General features: G+C 58.1%; 1 protein-coding gene across 2 annotated transcripts in view; it reads left to right on the top strand.

The window, feature by feature from the left end:
• Positions 1-20,616, top strand: part of TMEM151B (transmembrane protein 151B) — a 149,219-nt gene that overhangs the window by 28,814 nt on the left and 99,789 nt on the right. The window contains exon 1 of one of the 2 annotated variants that reach the window (XM_069236384.1): positions 14,265-20,043. The exons of the other annotated variant lie outside the window; for it this stretch is intronic. Coding sequence (XP_069092485.1) covers positions 19,963-20,043 — 81 coding nt within the window. The 5' untranslated portion in view covers positions 14,265-19,962. Of the gene's footprint in view, positions 1-14,264; positions 20,044-20,616 lie in introns of those variants that run through there. 2 annotated transcript variants of the gene reach the window in all.

Genomic DNA, 20,616 nt, shown 5'->3' with positions numbered 1-20,616 from the left:
CACTCACAGATGGACAGCACACACAGCCCTGCACAGACACTGCATGCTCACAGATGGACAGCACACACAGCCCTGCACAGACACTCCAAACTCTCAGATGGAAAGCACACACAGTCCTGCACAGACACTGCATGCTCACAGATGGACGGCACACACAGCCCTGCACAGACACTACACGCTCACAGTTGGAAGGCACACACAGTCCTGCACAGACACTGCATGCTCACAGATGGACGGCACACACAGCTCTGCACAGACACTCCACACTCACAGATGGACAGCACACACAGCCCTGCACAGACACTGCATGCTCACAGATGGACAGCACACACAGTCCTGCACAGACACAGCACACACAGCCCTGCACAGACACTGCATGCTCACAGATGGACGGCACACACAGCCCTGCAAAGACACTGCACGCTCACAGATGGAAGGCACACACAGTCCCGCACAGACACTGCACACTCACAGATGGACGGCACACACAGCCCTGCACAAACACTCCACACTCTCAGATGGAAAGCACACACAGTCCTGCACAGACACTCCCCACTCACAGATGGACGGCACACACAGTCCTGCATAGGCAAAGCACACACAGCCCTGCACAGACACTGCACGCTCACAGATGGAAGGCACACACAGTCCTGCACAGACACTGCATGCTCACAGATGGACAGCACACACAGCCCTGCACAGACAATGCACGCTCACAGATGGACAGCACACACAGCCCTGCACAGACACTGCATGCTCACAGATGGACAGCACACACAGCCCTGCACAGACACTGCATGCTCACAGATGGAGAGCACACATAGCCCTGCACAGACACAGCACACACAGCCCTGCACAGACACTGCACGCTCACAGATGGAGAGCACACATAGCCCTGCACAGACCCTCCACGCTCACAGATGGACAGCACACACAGCCCTGCACAGACACAGCACACACAGCCCTGCACAGACACTGCACGCTCACAGATGGAGAGCACACATAGCCCTGCACAGACACTGCATGCTCACAGATGGACGGCACACACAGCCTTGCACAGACACTGCACACACATCCCTGCACAGACACTGCATGCTCACAGATGGACAGCACACACAGCCTTGCACAGACACTGCACACACATCCCTGAACAGACACTGCATGCTCACAGATGGACGACACACACAGCCCTGCACAGACACTCCACACTCACAGATGGACAGCACATACAGCCCTGCATGCTCACAGATGGACAGCACACACAGTCCTGCACACACACAGCACACACAGCCCTGCACAGACACTGCATGCTCACAGATGGACGGCAAACACAGCCCTGCACAGACACTGCACACACAGCCCTGCACAGACACTGCACACACAGCCCTGCACAGACACTGCACACACAGCCCTGCACAGACACTGCACACACAGCCCTGCACAGACACTGCACACACAGCCCTGCACAGACACATCACACACATCCCTGCACAGACACTGCACACTCACAGAGGGACAGCACACACAGGCCTGCACAGACACTGCATGCTCACAGATGGAGAGCACACATAGCCCTGCACAGACACAGCACACACAGCCCTGCACAGACACTGCACGCTCACAGATGGAGAGCACACATAGCCCTGCACAGACCCTCCACGCTCACAGATGGACAGCACACACAGCCCTGCACAGACACAGCACACACAGCCCTGCACAGACACTGCACGCTCACAGATGGAGAGCACACATAGCCCTGCACAGACACTGCATGCTCACAGATGGACGGCACACACAGCCCTGCCCAGACACTGCACACGCAGCCCTGCACAGACACTGCATGCTCACAGATGGACGGCACACACAGTCTTGCACAGACAATCCACACTCACAGATGGATGGCACACATAGTCCTGCACACACACAGCACACACAGTCCTGCACAGACACTGCACACACAGTCCTGCCCAGGCACTGCATGCTCACAGATGGACGGCACACACAGTCCTGCACAGACAATCCACACTCACAGATGGAAAGCACACATAGCCCTTCACAGACCCTCCACGCTCACAGATGGACAGCACACACAACCCTGCACAGACACTGCACACACAGCCCTGCACAGACACAGCAAACACAGCCCTGCACAGACAGTGCATGCTCACAGATGGACAGCACACATAGCCCTGCACAGACACTGCACACTCACAGATGGAAAGCACACACAGCCCTGCACAGACACTCCACACTCTCAGATGGACGGCACACACAGCCCTGCACAGACACTCCACACTCACAGATGGACAGCACACACAGAGCCCTGCACAGACACTGCACGCTCACAGATGGACAGCACACACCGTCCTGCACAGACACAGCACACTCACAGATGGACAGCACACACAGTCCTGCACAGACACACCACACTCACAGATCGACAGCACACACAGTCCTGCACAGACACAGCACACACAGCCCTGCACAGACTCTGCACGCTCACGGATGGAAGGCACATACAGCCCTGCACAGACCCTGCATGCTCACAGATGGATGGCACACACAGCCCTGCACAGACACTCCACACTCACAGATGGACAGCACACACAGCCCTGCACAGACACTGCACACACAGCCCTGCACAGACACTGCACACACAGCCCTGCACAGACACAGCACACACAGCCCTGCACAGACCCTGCATGCTCACAGATGGACAGCACACACAGCCCTGCACAGACACTGCACGCTCACAGATGGAAGGCACACACAGTCCTGCACAGATACTGCATGCTCACAGATGGACAGCACACACAGCCCTGCACAGACACTGCATGCTCACAGATGGACAGCACACACAGCCCTGCACAGACACTGCATGCTCACAGATGGAGAGCACACATAGCCCTGCACAGACACAGCACACACAGCCCTGCACAGACACTGCACGCTCACAGATGGAGAGCACACATAGCCCTGCACAGACACAGCACACACAGCCCTGCACAGACACTGCACGCTCACAGATGGAGAGCACACATAGCCCTGCACAGACCCTCCACGCTCACAGATGGACAGCACACACAGCCCTGCACAGACACAGCACACACAGCCCTGCACAGACACTGCACGCTCACAGATGGAGAGCACACATAGCCCTGCACAGACACTGCATGCTCACAGATGGACGGCACACACAGCCTTGCACAGACACTGCACACACATCCCTGCACAGACACTGCATGCTCACAGATGGACAGCACACACAGCCTTGCACAGACACTGCACACACATCCCTGAACAGACACTGCATGCTCACAGATGGACGACACACACAGCCCTGCACAGACACTCCACACTCACAGATGGACAGCACATACAGCCCTGCATGCTCACAGATGGACAGCACACACAGTCCTGCACAGACACAACACACACAGCCCTGCACAGACGCTGCATGCTCACAGATGGACGGCAAACACAGCCCTGCACAGACACTGCACACACAGCCCTGCACAGACACTGCACTCACAGCCCTGCACAGACACTGCACACACAGCCCTGCACAGACACTGCACACCCAGCCCTGCACAGACACATCACACACAGCCCTGCACAGACACTGCACACTCACAGAGGGACAGCACACACAGGCCTGCACAGACACTGCATGCTCACAGATGGACGGCACACACAGCCCTGCACAGACACTGCACACGCAGCCCTGCACAGACACTGCATGCTCACAGATGGACGGCACACACAGTCTTGCACAGACAATCCACACTCACAGATGGATGGCACACACAGTCCTGCACAGACAATCCACACTCACAGATGGACAGCACACACAGTCCTGCACACACACAGCACACACAGTCCTGCACAGACACTGCACACACAGTCCTGCCCAGGCACTGCATGCTCACAGATGGACGGCACACACAGTCCTGCACAGACAATCCACACTCACAGATGGAAAGCACACATAGCCCTTCACAGACCCTCCACGCTCACAGATGGACAGCACACACAACCCTGCACAGACACTGCACACACAGCCCTGCACAGACACAGCAAACACAGCCCTGCACAGACAGTGCATGCTCACAGATGGACAGCACACATAGCCCTGCACAGACACTGCACACTCACAGATGGAAAGCACACACAGCCCTGCACTGACACTCCACACTCTCAGATGGACGGCACACACAGCCCTGCACAGACACTCCACACTCACAGATGGACAGCACACACAGAGCCCTGCACAGACACTGCACGCTCACAGATGGACAGCACACACAGTCCTGCACAGACACAGCACACTCACAGATGGACAGCACACACAGTCCTGCACAGACACACCACACTCACAGATCGACAGCACACACAGCCCTGCACAGACACAGCACACACAGCCCTGCACAGACTCTGCACGCTCACGGATGGAAGGCACATACAGCCCTGCACAGACCCTGCATGGTCACAGATGGATGGCACACACAGCCCTGCACAGACACTCCACACTCACAGATGGACAGCACACACAGCCCTGCACAGACACTGCACACACAGCCCTGCACAGACCCTGCATGCTCACAGATGGACAGCACACACAGCCCTGCACAGACACTGCACGCTCACAGATGGACAGCACACACAGCCCTGCACAGACACTGCACACTCACAGATGGACAGCACACACAGCCCTGCACAGACACTGCATGCTCACAGATGGACAGCACACACAGCCCTGCACAGACACAGCACACCCAGCCCTGCACAGACACTGCATGCTCACAGATGGAGAGCACAAACAACCCTGCACAGACCCTCCACACTCACAGATGGACAGCACACACAGCCCTGCACAGACACTGCACACACATCCCTGCACAGACACTGCACACACATCCCTGCACAGACACTGCACACACAGCCCTGCACAGACACTGCATGCTCACAGATGGACGGCACACACAGCCCTGCACAGACACTGCACACTCACAGATGGACGGCACACACAGCCCTGCACAGACACTGCGCACACAGCCCTGCACAGACACTGCGCACACAGCCCTGCACAGACACTGCACACACAGCCCTGCACAGACACTGCATGCTCACAGATGGACGGCACACACAGCCCTGCACAGACACTGCACACTCACAGATGGACGGCACACACAGCCCTGCACAGACACTCAGCCCTGCACAGACACTCCACACTCTCAGATGGAAAGCACACACAGTCCTGCACAGACACTGCATGCTCACAGATGGACAGCACACACATTCCTGCACAGACACAGCACACACAGCCCTGCACAGACACTGCATGCTCACAGATGGACGGCACACACAGCGCTGCACAGACACTGCACACTCACAGATGGATGGCACACACAGCCCTGCACAGACACTCAGCCCTGCACAGACACTCCACACTCTCAGATGGAAAGCACACACAGTCCTGCACAGACACTGCATGCTCACAGATGGACAGCACACACATTCCTGCACAGACACAGCGCACACAGCCCTGCACAGACACTGCATGCTCACAGATGGACGGCACACACAGCCCTGCACAGACACTGCACACTCACAGATGGACGGCACACACAGCCCTGCACAGACACTGCATGCTCACAGATGGACGGCACACACAGCCCTGCACAGACACTGCACACTCACAGATGGACGGCGCACACAGCCCTGCACAGACACTGCGCACACAGCCCTGCACAGACACTGCGCACACAGCCCTGCACAGACACTGCACACACAGCCCTGCACAGACACTGCATGCTCACAGATGGACGGCACACACAGTCCTGCACAGACACTCAGCCCTGCACAGACACTCCACACTCTCAGATGGAAAGCACACACAGTCCTGCACAGACACTGCATGCTCACAGATGGACAGCACACACATTCCTGCACAGACACAGCACACAAAGCCCTGCACAGACACTGCATGCTCACAGATGGACGGTACACACAGCCCTGCACAGACACTGCACACTCACAGATGGACTGCACACACAGCCCTGCACAGACACTGCATGCTCACAGATGGACGGCACACACAGCCCTGCACAGACACTGCACACTCACAGATGGACGGCACACACAGCCCTGCACAGACACTGTGCACACAGCCCTGCACAGACACTGCGCACACAGCCCTGCACAGACACTGCACACACAGCCCTGCACAGACACTGCATGCTCACAGATGGACAGCACACACAGCCCTGCACAGACACTCCACACACAGCCCTGCACAGACACTGCATGCTCACAGATGGACGGCACACACAGCCCTGCACAGACACTGCACAGACACTGCACACTCACAGATGGACGGCACACAGCCCTGCACAGACACTGCACACTCACAGATGGACGGCACACACAGCCCTGCACAGACACACCACAGTCACAGATGGAAAGCACACACAGCCCTGCACAGACACTGCGCACACAGCCCTGCACAGACACTGCACACACAGCCCTGCACAGACACTGCATGCTCACAGATGGACGGCACACACAGCCCTGCACAGACACTCCACACACAGCCCTGCACAGACACTGCATGCTCACAGATGGACGGCACACACAGCCCTGCACAGACACTCCACACACAGCCCTGCACAGACAGTCCACACTCACAGATGGACGGCACACACAGCCCTGCACAGACACTCCCCACTCACAGATGGACAGCACACACAGCCCTGCACAGACACTGCATGCTCACAGATGGACGGCACACACAGTCCTGTACAGACACTGCACACACAGCCCTGCACAGACACTGCATGCTCACAGATGGACGGCACACACAGCCCTGCACAGACACTGCATGCTCACAGATGGAGAGCACACATAGCCCTGCACAGACAATGCACTCTCACAGATGGAGAGCACACATAGCCCTGCACAGACACTCCACGCTCACAGATGGACGGCACACACAGCCCTGCACAGACACTGCACACTCACAGATGGACGGCACACACAGCCCTGCACAGACACTCCACACTCACAGATGGACGGCACACACAGTCCTGTACAGACACTGCACACACAGCCCTGCACAGACACTGCATGCTCACAGATGGACGGCACACACAGCCCTGCACAGACACTGCATGCTCACAGATGGACGGCACACACAGCCCTGCACAGACACTGCATACTCACAGATGGACAGCACACACAGCCCTGCACAGACACTGCATGGTCACAGATGGACGGCACACACAGACCTGCACAGACACTGCACACACAGTCCTGCACAGACACAGCACACACAGCCCTGCACAGACACTGCATGCTCACAGATGGACGGCACACACAGCCCTGCACAGACACTCCACGCTCACAGATGGACGGCACACACAGCCCTGCACAGACACTGCACACACAGCCCTGCACAGACACTGCACACACAGCCCTGCACAGACACTGCATGCTCACAGATGGACGGCACACACAGCCCTGCACACACACTGCACACACAGCCCTGCACAGACACTGCATGCTCACAGATGGACGGCACACACAGCCCTGCACAGACACTGCACACACAGCCCTGCACAGACACTGCACACACAGCCCTGCACAGACACTGCACACTCACAGATGGACGGCAGACACAGCCCTGCACAGACACTCAGCCCTGCACAGACACTCCACACTCTCAGATGGAAAGCACACACAGTCCTGCACAGACACTGCATGCTCACAGATGGACAGCACACACATTCCTGCACAGACACAGCACACACAGCCCTGCACAGACACTGCATGCTCACAGATGGACGGCACACACAGCCCTGCACAGACACTGCACACTCACAGATGGACGGCACACACAGCCCTGCACAGACACTGCACGCTCACAGATGGACGGCACACACAGCCCTGCACAAACACTGCACACTCACAGATGGACGGCACACACAGCCCTGCACAGACACTGCACAGACACTGCATGCTCACAGATAGACGGCACACACAGCCCTGCACAGAAACTGCACACTCACAGATGGACGGCACACACAGCCCTGCACAGACACTCCACACTCACAGATGGACGGCACACACAGCCCTGCACAGACACTCCACACACAGCCCTGCACAGACACTCCACACTCACAGATGGACAGCACACACAGCCCTGCACAGACACTGCATGCTCACAGATGGACAGCACACACAGCCCTGCACAGACAGTCCACACTCACAGATGGACGGCACACATAGTCCTGTACAGACACTGCACACACAGCCCTGCACAGACACTGCATGCTCACAGATGGACGGCACACACAGCCCTGCACAGACACTGCATGCTCACAGATGGACGGCACACACAGCCCTGCACAGACAATGCACGCTCACATATGGAAGGCACACACAGTCCTTCACAGACACTCCACACTCACAGATGGACAGCACACACAGCCCTGCACAGACACTGCATGCTCACAGATGGACGGCACACACAGCCCTGCACAGACACTGCATGCTCACAGATGGATGGCACACACACACCCCTGCACAGACAATGCATGCTCACAGATGAAGAGCACACATAGCCCTGCACAGACAATGCACACTCACAGATGGAGAGCACACATAGCCCTGCACAGACCCTCCACGCTCACAGATGGAGAGCACACATAGCCCTGCACAGACACTCCACACTCACAGATGGACTGCACACACAGTCCTTCACAGACACTCCACACTCACAGACGGACGGCACACACAGCCCTGCACAGACACTGCATGCTCACAGATGGACGGCACACACAGCCCTGCACAGACACTGCACACTCACAGATGGACGGCACACACAGCCTTGCACAGACACTCCACACTCACAGATGGAAAGCACACACAGCCCTGCACAGACACTGCGCACACAGCCCTGCACAGACACTGCACACACAGCCCTGCACAGACACTGCATGCTCACAGATGGACGGCACACACAGCCCTGCACAGACACTGCACACTCACAGATGGACGGCACACACAGCCCTGCACAGACACTCTACACACAGCCCTGCACAGACACTCCACACTCACAGATGGAAAGCACACATATTCCTGCACAGACACTGCGCACACAGCCCTGCACAGACACTGCGCACACAGCCCTGCACAGACACTGCATGCTCACAGATGGACGGCACACAGAGCCCTGCACAGACACTGCATGCTCACAGATGGACGGCACACACAGCCCTGCACAGACACTCAGCCCTGCACAGACACTCCACACTCTCAGATGGAAAGCACACACAGTCCTGCACAGACACTGCATGCTCACAGATGGACAGCACACACATTCCTGCACAGACACAGCACACACAGCCCTGCACAGACACTGCATGCTCACAGATGGACGGCACACACAGCCCTGCACAGACACTGCACACTCACAGATGGACGGCACACACAGCCCTGCACAGACACTGCATGCTCACAGATGGACGGCACACACAGCCCTGCACAGACACTGCACACTCACAGATGGACGGCACACACAGTCCTGCACAGACACTGCGCACACAGCCCTGCACAGACACTGCGCACACAGCCCTGCACAGACACTGCATGCTCACAGATGGACGGCACACACAGCCCTGCACAGACACTGCACACTCACAGATGGACGGCACACACAGCCCTGCACAGACACTCCACACTCTCAGATGGAAAGCACACACAGTCCTGCACAGACACTGCATGCTCACAGATGGACGGCACACACAGCCCTGCACAGACACTGCACACTCACAGATGGACGGCACACAGAGCCCTGCACAGACACTGCATGCTCACAGATGGACGGCACATACAGCCCTGCACAGACACTGCACACTCACAGATGGACGGCACACTCAGCCCTGCACAGACACTCCACACTCACAGATGGAAAGCACACACAGTCCTGCACAGACACTGCATGCTCACAGATGGACAGCACACACATTCCTGCACAGACACAGCACACACAGCCCTGCACAGACACTCCACACTCACAGATGGACAGCACACACAGCCTTGCACAGACACTGCACACACAGCCCTGCACAGACACTGCATGCTCACAGATGGACGGCACACACAGCCCTGCACAGACACTGCACACTCACAGATGGACGGCACACAGCCCTGCACAGACACTGCACACTCACAGATGGACGGCACACACAGCCCTGCACAGACACTGCGCACACAGCCCTGCACAGACACTGCACACACAGCCCTGCACAGACACTGCATGCTCACAGATGGACGGCACACACAGCCCTGCACAGACACTCCACACACAGCCCTGCACAGACAGTCCACACTCACAGATGGACGGCACACACAGCCCTGCTCAGACACTCCCCACTCACAGATGGACAGCACACACAGCCCTGCACAGACACTGCATGCTCAGGGATGGACGGCACACACAGTCCTGTACAGACACTGCACACACAGCCCTGCACAGACACTGCATGCTCACAGATGGACGGCACACACAGCCCTGCACAGACACTGCATGCTCACAGATGGAGAGCACACATAGCCCTGCACAGACAATGCACACTCACAGATGGAGAGCACACATAGCCCTGCACAGACACTCCACGCTCACAGATGGACGGCACACATAGCCCTGCACAGACACTCCACGCTCACAGATGGACGGCACACACAGCCCTGCACAGACACTGCACACTCACAGATGGACGGCACACACAGCCCTGCACAGACACTCCACACTCACAGATGGACGGCACACACAGTCCTGTACAGACACTGCACAAACAGCCCTGCACAGACACTGCATGCTCACAGATGGAAGGCACTCACAGTCCTTCACAGACACTCCACACTCACAGATGGACAGCACACACAGCCCTACACAGACACTGCATGCTCACAGATGGACGGCACACACAGTCCTGCACAGACACTGCACACACAGCCCTGCACAGACACTGCACGCTCACAGATGGACAGCACACACAGCCCTGCACAGACACTGCACACTCACAGATGGACGGCACACACAGCCCTACACAGACACTGCATCCTCACAGATGGAGAGCACACATAGCCCTGCACAGACAATGCACACTCACAGATGGAGAGCACACATAGCCCTGCACAGACCCTCCACGCTCACAGATGGAGAGCACACATAGCCCTGCACAGACACTCCACACTCACAGATGGACAGCACACACAGCCCTGCTCAGACACTGCACGCTCACAGATGGACGGCACACACAGCCCTGCTCAGACACTGCACGCTCACAGATGGAAGGCACACACAGTCTTGCACAGACACAGCACACACAGCCCTGCACCGACACTGCACGCTCACAGATGGAAGGCACACACAGTCCTGCACAGACACTGCATGCTCACAGATGGACAGCACTCACAGCCCTGCACAGACAATGCACGCTCACATATGGAAGGCACACACAGTCCTGCACAGACACTCCACACTCACAGATGGACAGCACACACAGCCCTGCACAGACACTGCATGCTCACAGATGGGCGGCAGACACAGCCCTGCACAGACACTGCACACACAGTCCTGCACAGACACAGCACACACAGCCCTGCACAGACGCTGCATGCTCACAGATGGACGGCACACACAGCCCTGCACAGACACTCCACACTCACAGATGGAAAGCACACACAGTCCTGCACAGACACTGCATGCTCACAGATGGACAGCACACACAGTCCTGCACAGACACAGCCCTGCACAGACACTCCACACTCACAGATGGAAAGCACACACAGTGCTGCACAGACACTGCATGCTCACAGATGGACGGCACACACAGCCCTGCACAGACACTGCATGCTCACAGATGGATGGCACACACAGCCCTGCACAGACACTGCACACTCACAGATGGACGGCACACACAGCCCTGCACAGACACTCCACACTCACAGATGGAAAGCACACACAGCCCTGCACAGACACTGCACACACAGCCCTGCACAGACACTGCATGCTCACAGATGGACGGCACACTCAGCCCTGCACAGACACTCAGCCCTGCACAGACACTCCACACTCTCAGATGGAAAGCACACACAGTCCTGCACAGACACTGCATGCTCACAGATGGACAGCACACACATTCCTGCACAGACACAGCACACACAGCCCTGCACAGACACTGCACGCTCACAGATGGACGGCACACACAGCCCTGCACAGACACTGCACACTCACAGATGGACGGCACACACAGCCCTGCACAGACACAGCACACACAGCCCTGCACAGACACTGCATGCTCACAGATGGACGGCACACACAGTCCTGCACAGACACTGCACGCTCACAGTTGGACAGCACACACAGCCCTGCACAGACACTGCACGCTCACAGATGGACAGCACACACAGTCCTGCACAGACACTGCACGCTCACAGATGGACAGCACACACAGTCCTGCACAGACACTGCACGCTCACAGATGGACAGCGCACACAGCCCTGCACAGACACTGCATGCTCACAGATGGACAGCACACACAGCCTTGCACAGACACTGCACACACAGCCCTGCACAGACACTGCATGCTCACAGATGGACGGCACACACAGCCCTGCACAGACACTGCACACTCACAGATGGACGGCACACACAGCCCTGCACAGACACTGCACACTCACAGATGGATGGCACACACAGCCCTGCACAGCCACACCACACTCACAGATGGAAAGCACACACAGTCCTGCACAGACACTGCGCACACAGCCCTGCACAGACACTGCACACACAGCCCTGCACAGACACTGCATGCTCACAGATGGACGGCACACACAGCCCTGCACAGACACTCCACACACAGCCCTGCACAGACAGTCCACACTCACAGATGGACAGCACACACAGCCCTGCACAGACACTCCCCACTCACAGATGGACAGCACACACAGCCCTGCACAGACACTGCATGCTCACAGATGGACGGCACACACAGTCCTGTACAGACACTGCACACACAGCCCTGCACAGACACTCCACACTCACAGATGGACAGCACACACAGTCCTGCACAGACACTGCGCGCTCACAGATGGACGGCACACACAGTCCTGCACAGACACTGCACACACAGCCCTGCACAGACACTGCATGCTCACAGATGGACGGCACACACAGCCCTGCACAGACACTCAGCCCTGCACAGACACTCCACACTCTCAGATGGAAAGCACACACAGTCCTGCACAGACACTGCATGCTCACAGATGGACAGCACACACATTCCTGCACAGACACAGCACACACAGCCCTGCACAGACACTGCATGCTCACAGATGGACGGCACACACAGCCCTGCACAGACACTGCACACTCACAGATGGATGGCACACACAGCCCTGCACAGACACAGCACACACAGCCCTGCACAGACACTGCATGCTCACAGATGGACGGCACACACAGTCCTGCACAGACACTGCACGCTCACAGGTGGACAGCACACACAGCCCTGCACAGACACTGCACGCTCACAGATGGACAGCACACACAGTCCTGCACAGACACTGCATGCTCACAGATGGACGGCACACACAGCCCTGCACAGACACTGCATGCTCACAGATGGACAGCACACACAGCCCTGCACAGACACTGCACACACAGCCCTGCACAGACACTGCATGCTCACAGATGGACGGCACACACAGCCCTGCACAGACACTGCATGCTCACAGATGGAGAGCACACATAGCCCTGCACAGACACTCCACGCTCACAGATGGACGGCACACACAGCCCCGCATACACACAGCACACACACATAGACACACAGGTTGTGTTTGCCCAGGGCCTGTGGGGGGTGCAGGAGACGGGCTGCCCCAGCCCTGCCAGGCAGCATTACTCCCAGAAGCCTGTCAGCTCTTCAAGGCGCGCAGAGTCGGTGTGAAGATTTATGGCGCGGAGGGCGGGGGGGTGTGAACAGTGGGGGGGGGGCGCAGTTTAACACTTCCATGCCGCGACAAGGAGGCGGCACCAGCTCCAAGGTCACACGTCTCTCCCAGGGGAGGGATGGGAGAGCCTCGCTGCCCCTCCCCTCTCTCCTCCTCTTCACAGACCTGCTCCTCCCCTCCCCACGGACCCCTGCTTTCCCTCCCTGTTACACCTGCACTGCTTCCCCTCTACGGTGCCCCAGACCCCTGCCCCCCCAGTACCCCCTGCTTTGCCCGCTCCCTCCCGTCTCCCCTTTGCGTGCTCCTTCGCCTCGGTTGCTTTCACCCCTTTTATTTTTCGCCTCCACCCTCTTCTGCTTCGCCTTTGTTTACAGCCGCCACCATCTCCTGGTAGCCTTGGGGGCTCCTGTGCACCTGGGAGCCCTTTTTCCATCTTCATCCACCACCCGGAGCGCCTGGGCGTCCGCTGGACCTCAGCATCTCTGTGGACATCTTTCAGCATCCACTGACGTTCTCGTGGGTACCATTGCCTTAGCAACCCCGAGTCAGCATCTCCAGCCTCCGACTGCATCCGCAGGCCTCAGCTTTCCGTGTTTACCACTGGAGCGCAGCATCCCACAGCCTCCTACGGGAGCCTCAGGCATCAGTATCCTGTGGGTACCACTGGAGCGCAGCATCCCACAGCCGCCGACGGGAGCCTCAGGCATCAGTATCCTGTGGGTACCACTGGAGCGCAGCATCCCACAGCCACCCACAGGAGACTCGGGTGTCAGCATTCTGTGGGTACCACTGGAGCGCAGCATCCCAAAGCCTCCAACAGCCTCAGGCATCTGCATCTTGTGGTACCACTGGAACGCAGCATCCTACTGCCTCCGACAAGAGCCTCAGGCATCAGCATCTTCTGGGTACCACTGGAGCGCAGCAGCCCACAGCCTCCGACAAGAGCCTCAGGCATCAGCATCTTCTGGGTACCACTGGAGCGCAGCATCCCACAGCCTCCGACAAGAGCCTCAGGCATCAGCATCCTGTGGGTACCACTGGAGCGCAGCATCCCACAGCCACCCACAGGAGACTCGGGTGTCAGCATTCTGTGGGTGCCACTGGAGCGCAGCATCCGACAGGAGCCTCGGCGTCAGCATCCTATGGGTACCACTGGAACGCAGCATCCCACAGCATCCTCAGACCAAGGCAACTCCAACCGCCTTTCAGCAACATCCTCAAGCGCAAACAGTATCTTTAAACCAAGACCCATCTGCGCACAGCTCCGTCGGCATCCCCGTGTCAGTACTTACCAGCATTCTCATCTCTAGGTCCATCCTGTAGGTACCCCTGTGGCTCAGCAGCATCCTCTAGTGAAACAGCATCCTCAGCCCAGGCACATCCGGTGGGTACCACTGGAGGCCAGCGCTCTCAACATCCTTATGTCAGCATCATCTCATCTCCATCCTAAGCCTCATCCTGTGGGTACCAGTGGAGGTCAGCATATCTGCAGCTGTCTGTCAGCATCCTCTGGGTATCACTGAAGGTCAGCACATCCGCAGCTGTCTGTCAGCATCCATCGGGTACCACTGGAGTTCAGCACATCTGCAAGTGCCTGTCAGCATCCACTGGATATCACTAAAGCTCAGCACATCTGCAGCTGCCTGTCAGACTTCTGCGGGCACCACTGGAGATCAGCACATCCGCAGCTGTCTGTCAGCATCCACTGGGTACCACTGGAGTTCAGCACATCCGCAGCTGTCTGTCAGCATCCACTGGGTACCACTGGAGTTCAGCACATCCGTAGCTGTGTCAGCATCCAGTGGATACCACTGGAGATCAGCACACCCACAGCTGTCTGTCAGCATCCATCGAGTACCACTGGAGTTCAGCACATCTGCAGCTGTCAGCATCCTGCAGGTACCACTAGAGAGCAGCACATCCGCAGCTGTCAGCATCCTGTGGGTACCACTGGAGATCAGTTCTTGGGCAGCAGTCTGACAGCATTCTGCAGGTACCACTGGAGATCAGCACATGTGCAGGTGTCTGTCAGCATCCTGCGGGCACCGCTGGAGATCAGCACATCTGCAGCTGTCTGTCAGCATCCACTGGGTACCACTGTAGTTCAGGACTTTGGCAGCAACCTGTCAGCTCAGGACATCAGGAGCTGTCTGTCAGCATTCCGAGGGTACAACTGGAGATCAGCACATCCGCTGAAGTCTGTCACCTTCCTGAGGGTACCAGTGGAGATCAGCACATCCGCAGCAGTCTGTCAGCATCCTGTGGGTACCACTAGAGATCAGCATATCCGCAGCTGTCTGTCTGCATCCATCGGGTACCACTGGAGTTCAGCACATCTGCAGCTGCCTGTCAGCATCCACTGGGTATCACTGGAGCTCAGCACATTTGCAGCTGTCTGTCAGCATCCATCGGGTACCACTGGATACCACTGGAGCTCAGCACATCTTCAGCTGTCTGTCAGCCTTCTGAAGGTATCACTGGAGATCAGCACATCCGCAGCTGTCTGTCAGCATCCACTGGGTATCACTGGAGTTAAGCACTTCTGTAGCTGTGACAGCATCCAGTGGGTACCACTGGAGATCAGCACATCCGCAGCTGTCTGTCAGCATTCATTGGGTACCACTGGAGTTCAGCATATCTGCAGCTGCCTGTCAGCATCCACTGGAGCTCAGCACATCCGCAGCTGTCTGTCAGCATCCTGTGGGTACCACTGGAGTTCAGCACATCTGTAACTGCCTGTCAGCATCCACTGGATATCACTGGAGCTCAGCACATCTGCAGCTGTCTATCAGCATCCATCAGGTACCACTGGAGTTCAGCACATCTGCAGCTGCCTGTCAGCATCCCCTGGGTATCACTGGAGCTCAGCACATCTGCAGCTGTTTGTCAGCATCCATCGGGTACCACTGGAGCTCAGCACATCTGCAGCTATCTGTCAGCCTTCTGAAGGTACCACTGGAGATCAGCACATCCGCAGCGGTCTGTCAGCATCCACTGGGTATCACTGGAGTTAAGCACATCCATAGCTGTGTCAGCATCCAGTGGGTACCACTGGAGCTCAGCACATCTGCAGCTGTCTTTCAGCATCCATTGGGTACAATTGGAGTTCAGCATATCTGCAGCTGCCTGTCAGCATCCACTGGGTATCACTGGAGCTAAGCACATCCGTAGCTGTCTGTCAGCATTCTGTGGGCACCACTGGAGATCAGCACATCTGCAGCTGCCTGTCAGCATCCATTGGGTATCACTGGAGCTCAACACATCTGCAGCAGTCTGTCAGCATTTTGCGGATACCACTAGAGATCAGCACATCCACAGCTGTCTGTCAGCATCCACTGGGTACCACTGGAGTTCAGCACATCCATAGCTGTGTCAGTATCCAGTGGATACCACTGGAGATCAGCACATCCACAGCTGTCTGTCAGCATCCTCTAGTCCTCTGTTAACAAAATGTCAGCATCTTCAAACCTCGATGTATATTGTGGATACCACCGGGGTTCAGCGCTAGCAGCTTTCTGAGCACTCCAAACAGCATAATCAGCCTTTTGCAGAATCTGTGCTGCCTGTTAGACCTCTTTAGCCTCCTGTCAGCACCTCTCTGTGCCTCTCCAGCCTCCTGCCAGACTCTCAGCCTCTTGTCGGGCGCACAGTCCTCCTGCCAACACCTCCCTGTGCCTCTCCAGCGTCCTGCCAGACTCTCAGCCTCCTGTTGGACGGTCAGTCCTCCTGTCAGCACCTCCCTGTGCCTCTCCAGCCTCCTGCCAGACTCTCAGCCTCCTGTCGGATGGTCAGTCCCCCTGTCAGCACGTCCCCGTGCCTCTCTAGCCTCCTGTCAGCACCTTCCAGGCTCCCGTCATCACCTCTCAAGCCTCCTGTCAGCACCTCTCCAGCCTCCTGCCAGACTCTCAGCCTCCTGTTGGACAGTCAGTCCACCTGTCAGCACCTCCCCATGCCTCTCAAGCCTCCTGCCAGACTCTCAGACTCCTGTTGGACAGTCAGTCCTCCTGTCAGCACCTCTCCATCCTCCTATCCAGCCTCCTGCTAGGCTCTCAGCCTCCTACTGACGGTCAGTCCTCCTGTCAGCACCTCTCCAGCCTCCTATAAGCACCTCTCCAGCCTCCAGCCAGACTCTCAGCCTCCTGTTGGACAGTCAGTCCACCTGTCAGCACCTCCCCGTGCCTCTCCAGCCTCCTGCTAGACTCTTAGCCTCCTGTTGGACGGTCAGTCCTCCTGTCACCACCTCTCCAGCCTCCTATCCAGACTCCTGCCAGACTCTCAGCCTCCTGTCGGGACGGCCAGTCCTCCTGTCAGCCTTTCACTCCAAAACATTCCCAGGCCTTCTGACAGCGGACCCGAGCTTCCACAGGCTCTATTTAACTTCATTGGGTCTTGTGACACCCCCATTGCTTCTCTAGCCCTCCTGGCCTTATTCCAGCCTTCCTTGCATTCTTCCATCCATCCTCGCCTCTCTTCACCCCCTGAGAGGCTCCCTCTCCTCCTCCTTGACCTCCCGAGAGGGATCTAGCCTTCCTTGTTCCCTGAGAGCCCCCCTAGCCTCACCTGACCTCCTGAGAGGCCCCTAGTTCCTCTTGACCTCCTGAGAGGGTCCCTCTCCTCCTTGACCCCCTGAAAGCCCCCCTAACCTCCCTTGACCTCCTGAGAGGACCCCTAGTCTCTCCTGACCCCCTGAGAGAATCCCTCTCCTCCTTCTTGAGCTCCAGAGAGGGATCCAGCCTTCCTTGTTCCCTGAGAGCCCCCTAGCCTCACTTGACCTCCTGAGAGGCCCCCTAACCTCCCCTGACCTCCTGACAGGGTCCCGCTCTTCCTTGACCCCCTGAGAGGGCTCTAGCCTTCCTTGACCCTCTGAAGGCCCCCCTAACCTCCCTTGACCTCCTGACAGACCCCATCTCCTACTTGACTTCCTGAAAGGGCTCTAGCCTTCCTTGACCCCTGAGAGTCCCCCTGGTCTACCCCGACTTCCTGACAGTCCTCCTAACCTCCCCCGACTTCCTGATAGGACCCCTAGCGTCCCATGACCTCCTGACAGGCCCCTCGTGTATCTTGACCTCCAGAGAGGGCCCCTAGCCTTCCTTGACCCCTGAGAGTCCCCCTAGCCTCCCATGAATTCCTGAGAGGCCCCCTAGCGTCCCTTGACCTCCTGACAGGCCCCTCTTGTATCTTGACCTCCAGAGAGGGCCCCTAGCCTTCCTTGACCCCTGAGAGTCCCCCTAGCCTCCCATGAATTCCTGAGAGGGCCCCTAGCGTCCCTTGTCCTCCTCTTGTCCTAGCCGCCCAGCCTGACTCCCCTCTACCCTCCCTCAACCCGCTACCTCAGTATCACCTCTGGCCCACTCCTCCCCAGGGGCCCTCAGCCTCCCTAGGGCGCCTTTCCTCCCCAGGGGCCCTCTTCTCCCAGGTGCTCCCAGCCTCCCTAGGGGCCCTCTCCCCAGGAGCCCTCAGCCTCTCCAGGACCCCTTTCCTCTCCAGCTTCTCCAGGAGCCCTCAGCCTCCTCCAGGGGTCCTCTCCTCCCCAGGAGCCCTCAACCCCCCCAAGACCCCTTTCCTCTCCAGGGGCCCTCTCCTCCCCGGAGCCCTCAGCCTCCCTAGAGGCCCTCAGCCTCTCAAGGGCCCCTCTCCTCTCCAGAACCCCTCTCCTTCCAGGAACCCTCAGCCTCCCCAGAGGCCCCTCTCCTCCCCAGGAGCCCTCATCCTCCCTAGAGGTCCTCTCTTTTCCGGGAGTCCTCTCTTTTCTAGGGACCCTCGTCCCGACCCCTCCATCACTCTCAGATCTGGGACTGAGGTTCTTGGACTCAGCCCCCCTCGTCTCGGCATCTCGCTCTCCCTGGTGGAGCTGGAGCACTTCCCTGCACCCCCGCCGGAGGATGCCCGGGGCCACCCGGCGCTGGGGAGACCACGGTCCTGGGGGGCCTCTGTCCAGAAGCCATGTCACCCCCGGCCTCGGCGACCAGTGAGAGCAGCAGCGCCTCGGTGCCCCGGGGGGAGGAGGAGAGCGCCCGGGAGGAGGTGAGTGGGGGCAAGGGGGGTGAGTGAGGGTAAGGGGGAGGGAGAAGGAGTGAGTGAGGGCAAGGGGGATGAGTGAGGGCAAGGGGGGAGGAGAGCGCCCGGGAGGAGGTGAGTGGGGGTAAAGGGGGTGAGTGAGGGTAAGGGGGAGGGAGAAGGGGTGAGTGAGGGCGAGGGGGATGAGTGAGGGCAAGGGGGGAGGTGGGTGAGGGCGGGGGGAGGTGAGTGAGGGCAAGGGTGGGTGTGGGGTGAGTGAGGGCAAAGGGAGGTGAATGAGGGGAAGAGTAGGGTGAGCGGGGGGAAGGGGGGAGGTAAGTGAGGGCGGGGGGAGGTGAGTGAAGGCAATCGGGAGAGGTGAGTGAGGGCACGGGGATGAGTGCGGGAAAGGGTGGGTGAGCGAGGGCAGGGGAGGTGAGGGAGGACAAGGGACGGGGAAGGAGGCTGGGAGAGTTAGGGAAGCGGAGGGAGAGTGGTGAGATCAAGGGTGAGGAAGAGGAAGTGGGGTGAGTGAGGTCAATGGAGGGAGAGTGAGGGCACTGGAGGGAGAGAGGAGGGGAGAGAAAGAGGAGATTGGAT

Source organism: Pleurodeles waltl, chromosome 5 (genome assembly GCF_031143425.1).
Source record: "Pleurodeles waltl isolate 20211129_DDA chromosome 5, aPleWal1.hap1.20221129, whole genome shotgun sequence".
NCBI lineage: Eukaryota > Metazoa > Chordata > Amphibia > Caudata > Salamandridae > Pleurodeles > Pleurodeles waltl.
This window is presented reverse-complemented; position numbering and strand designations above follow the sequence as displayed.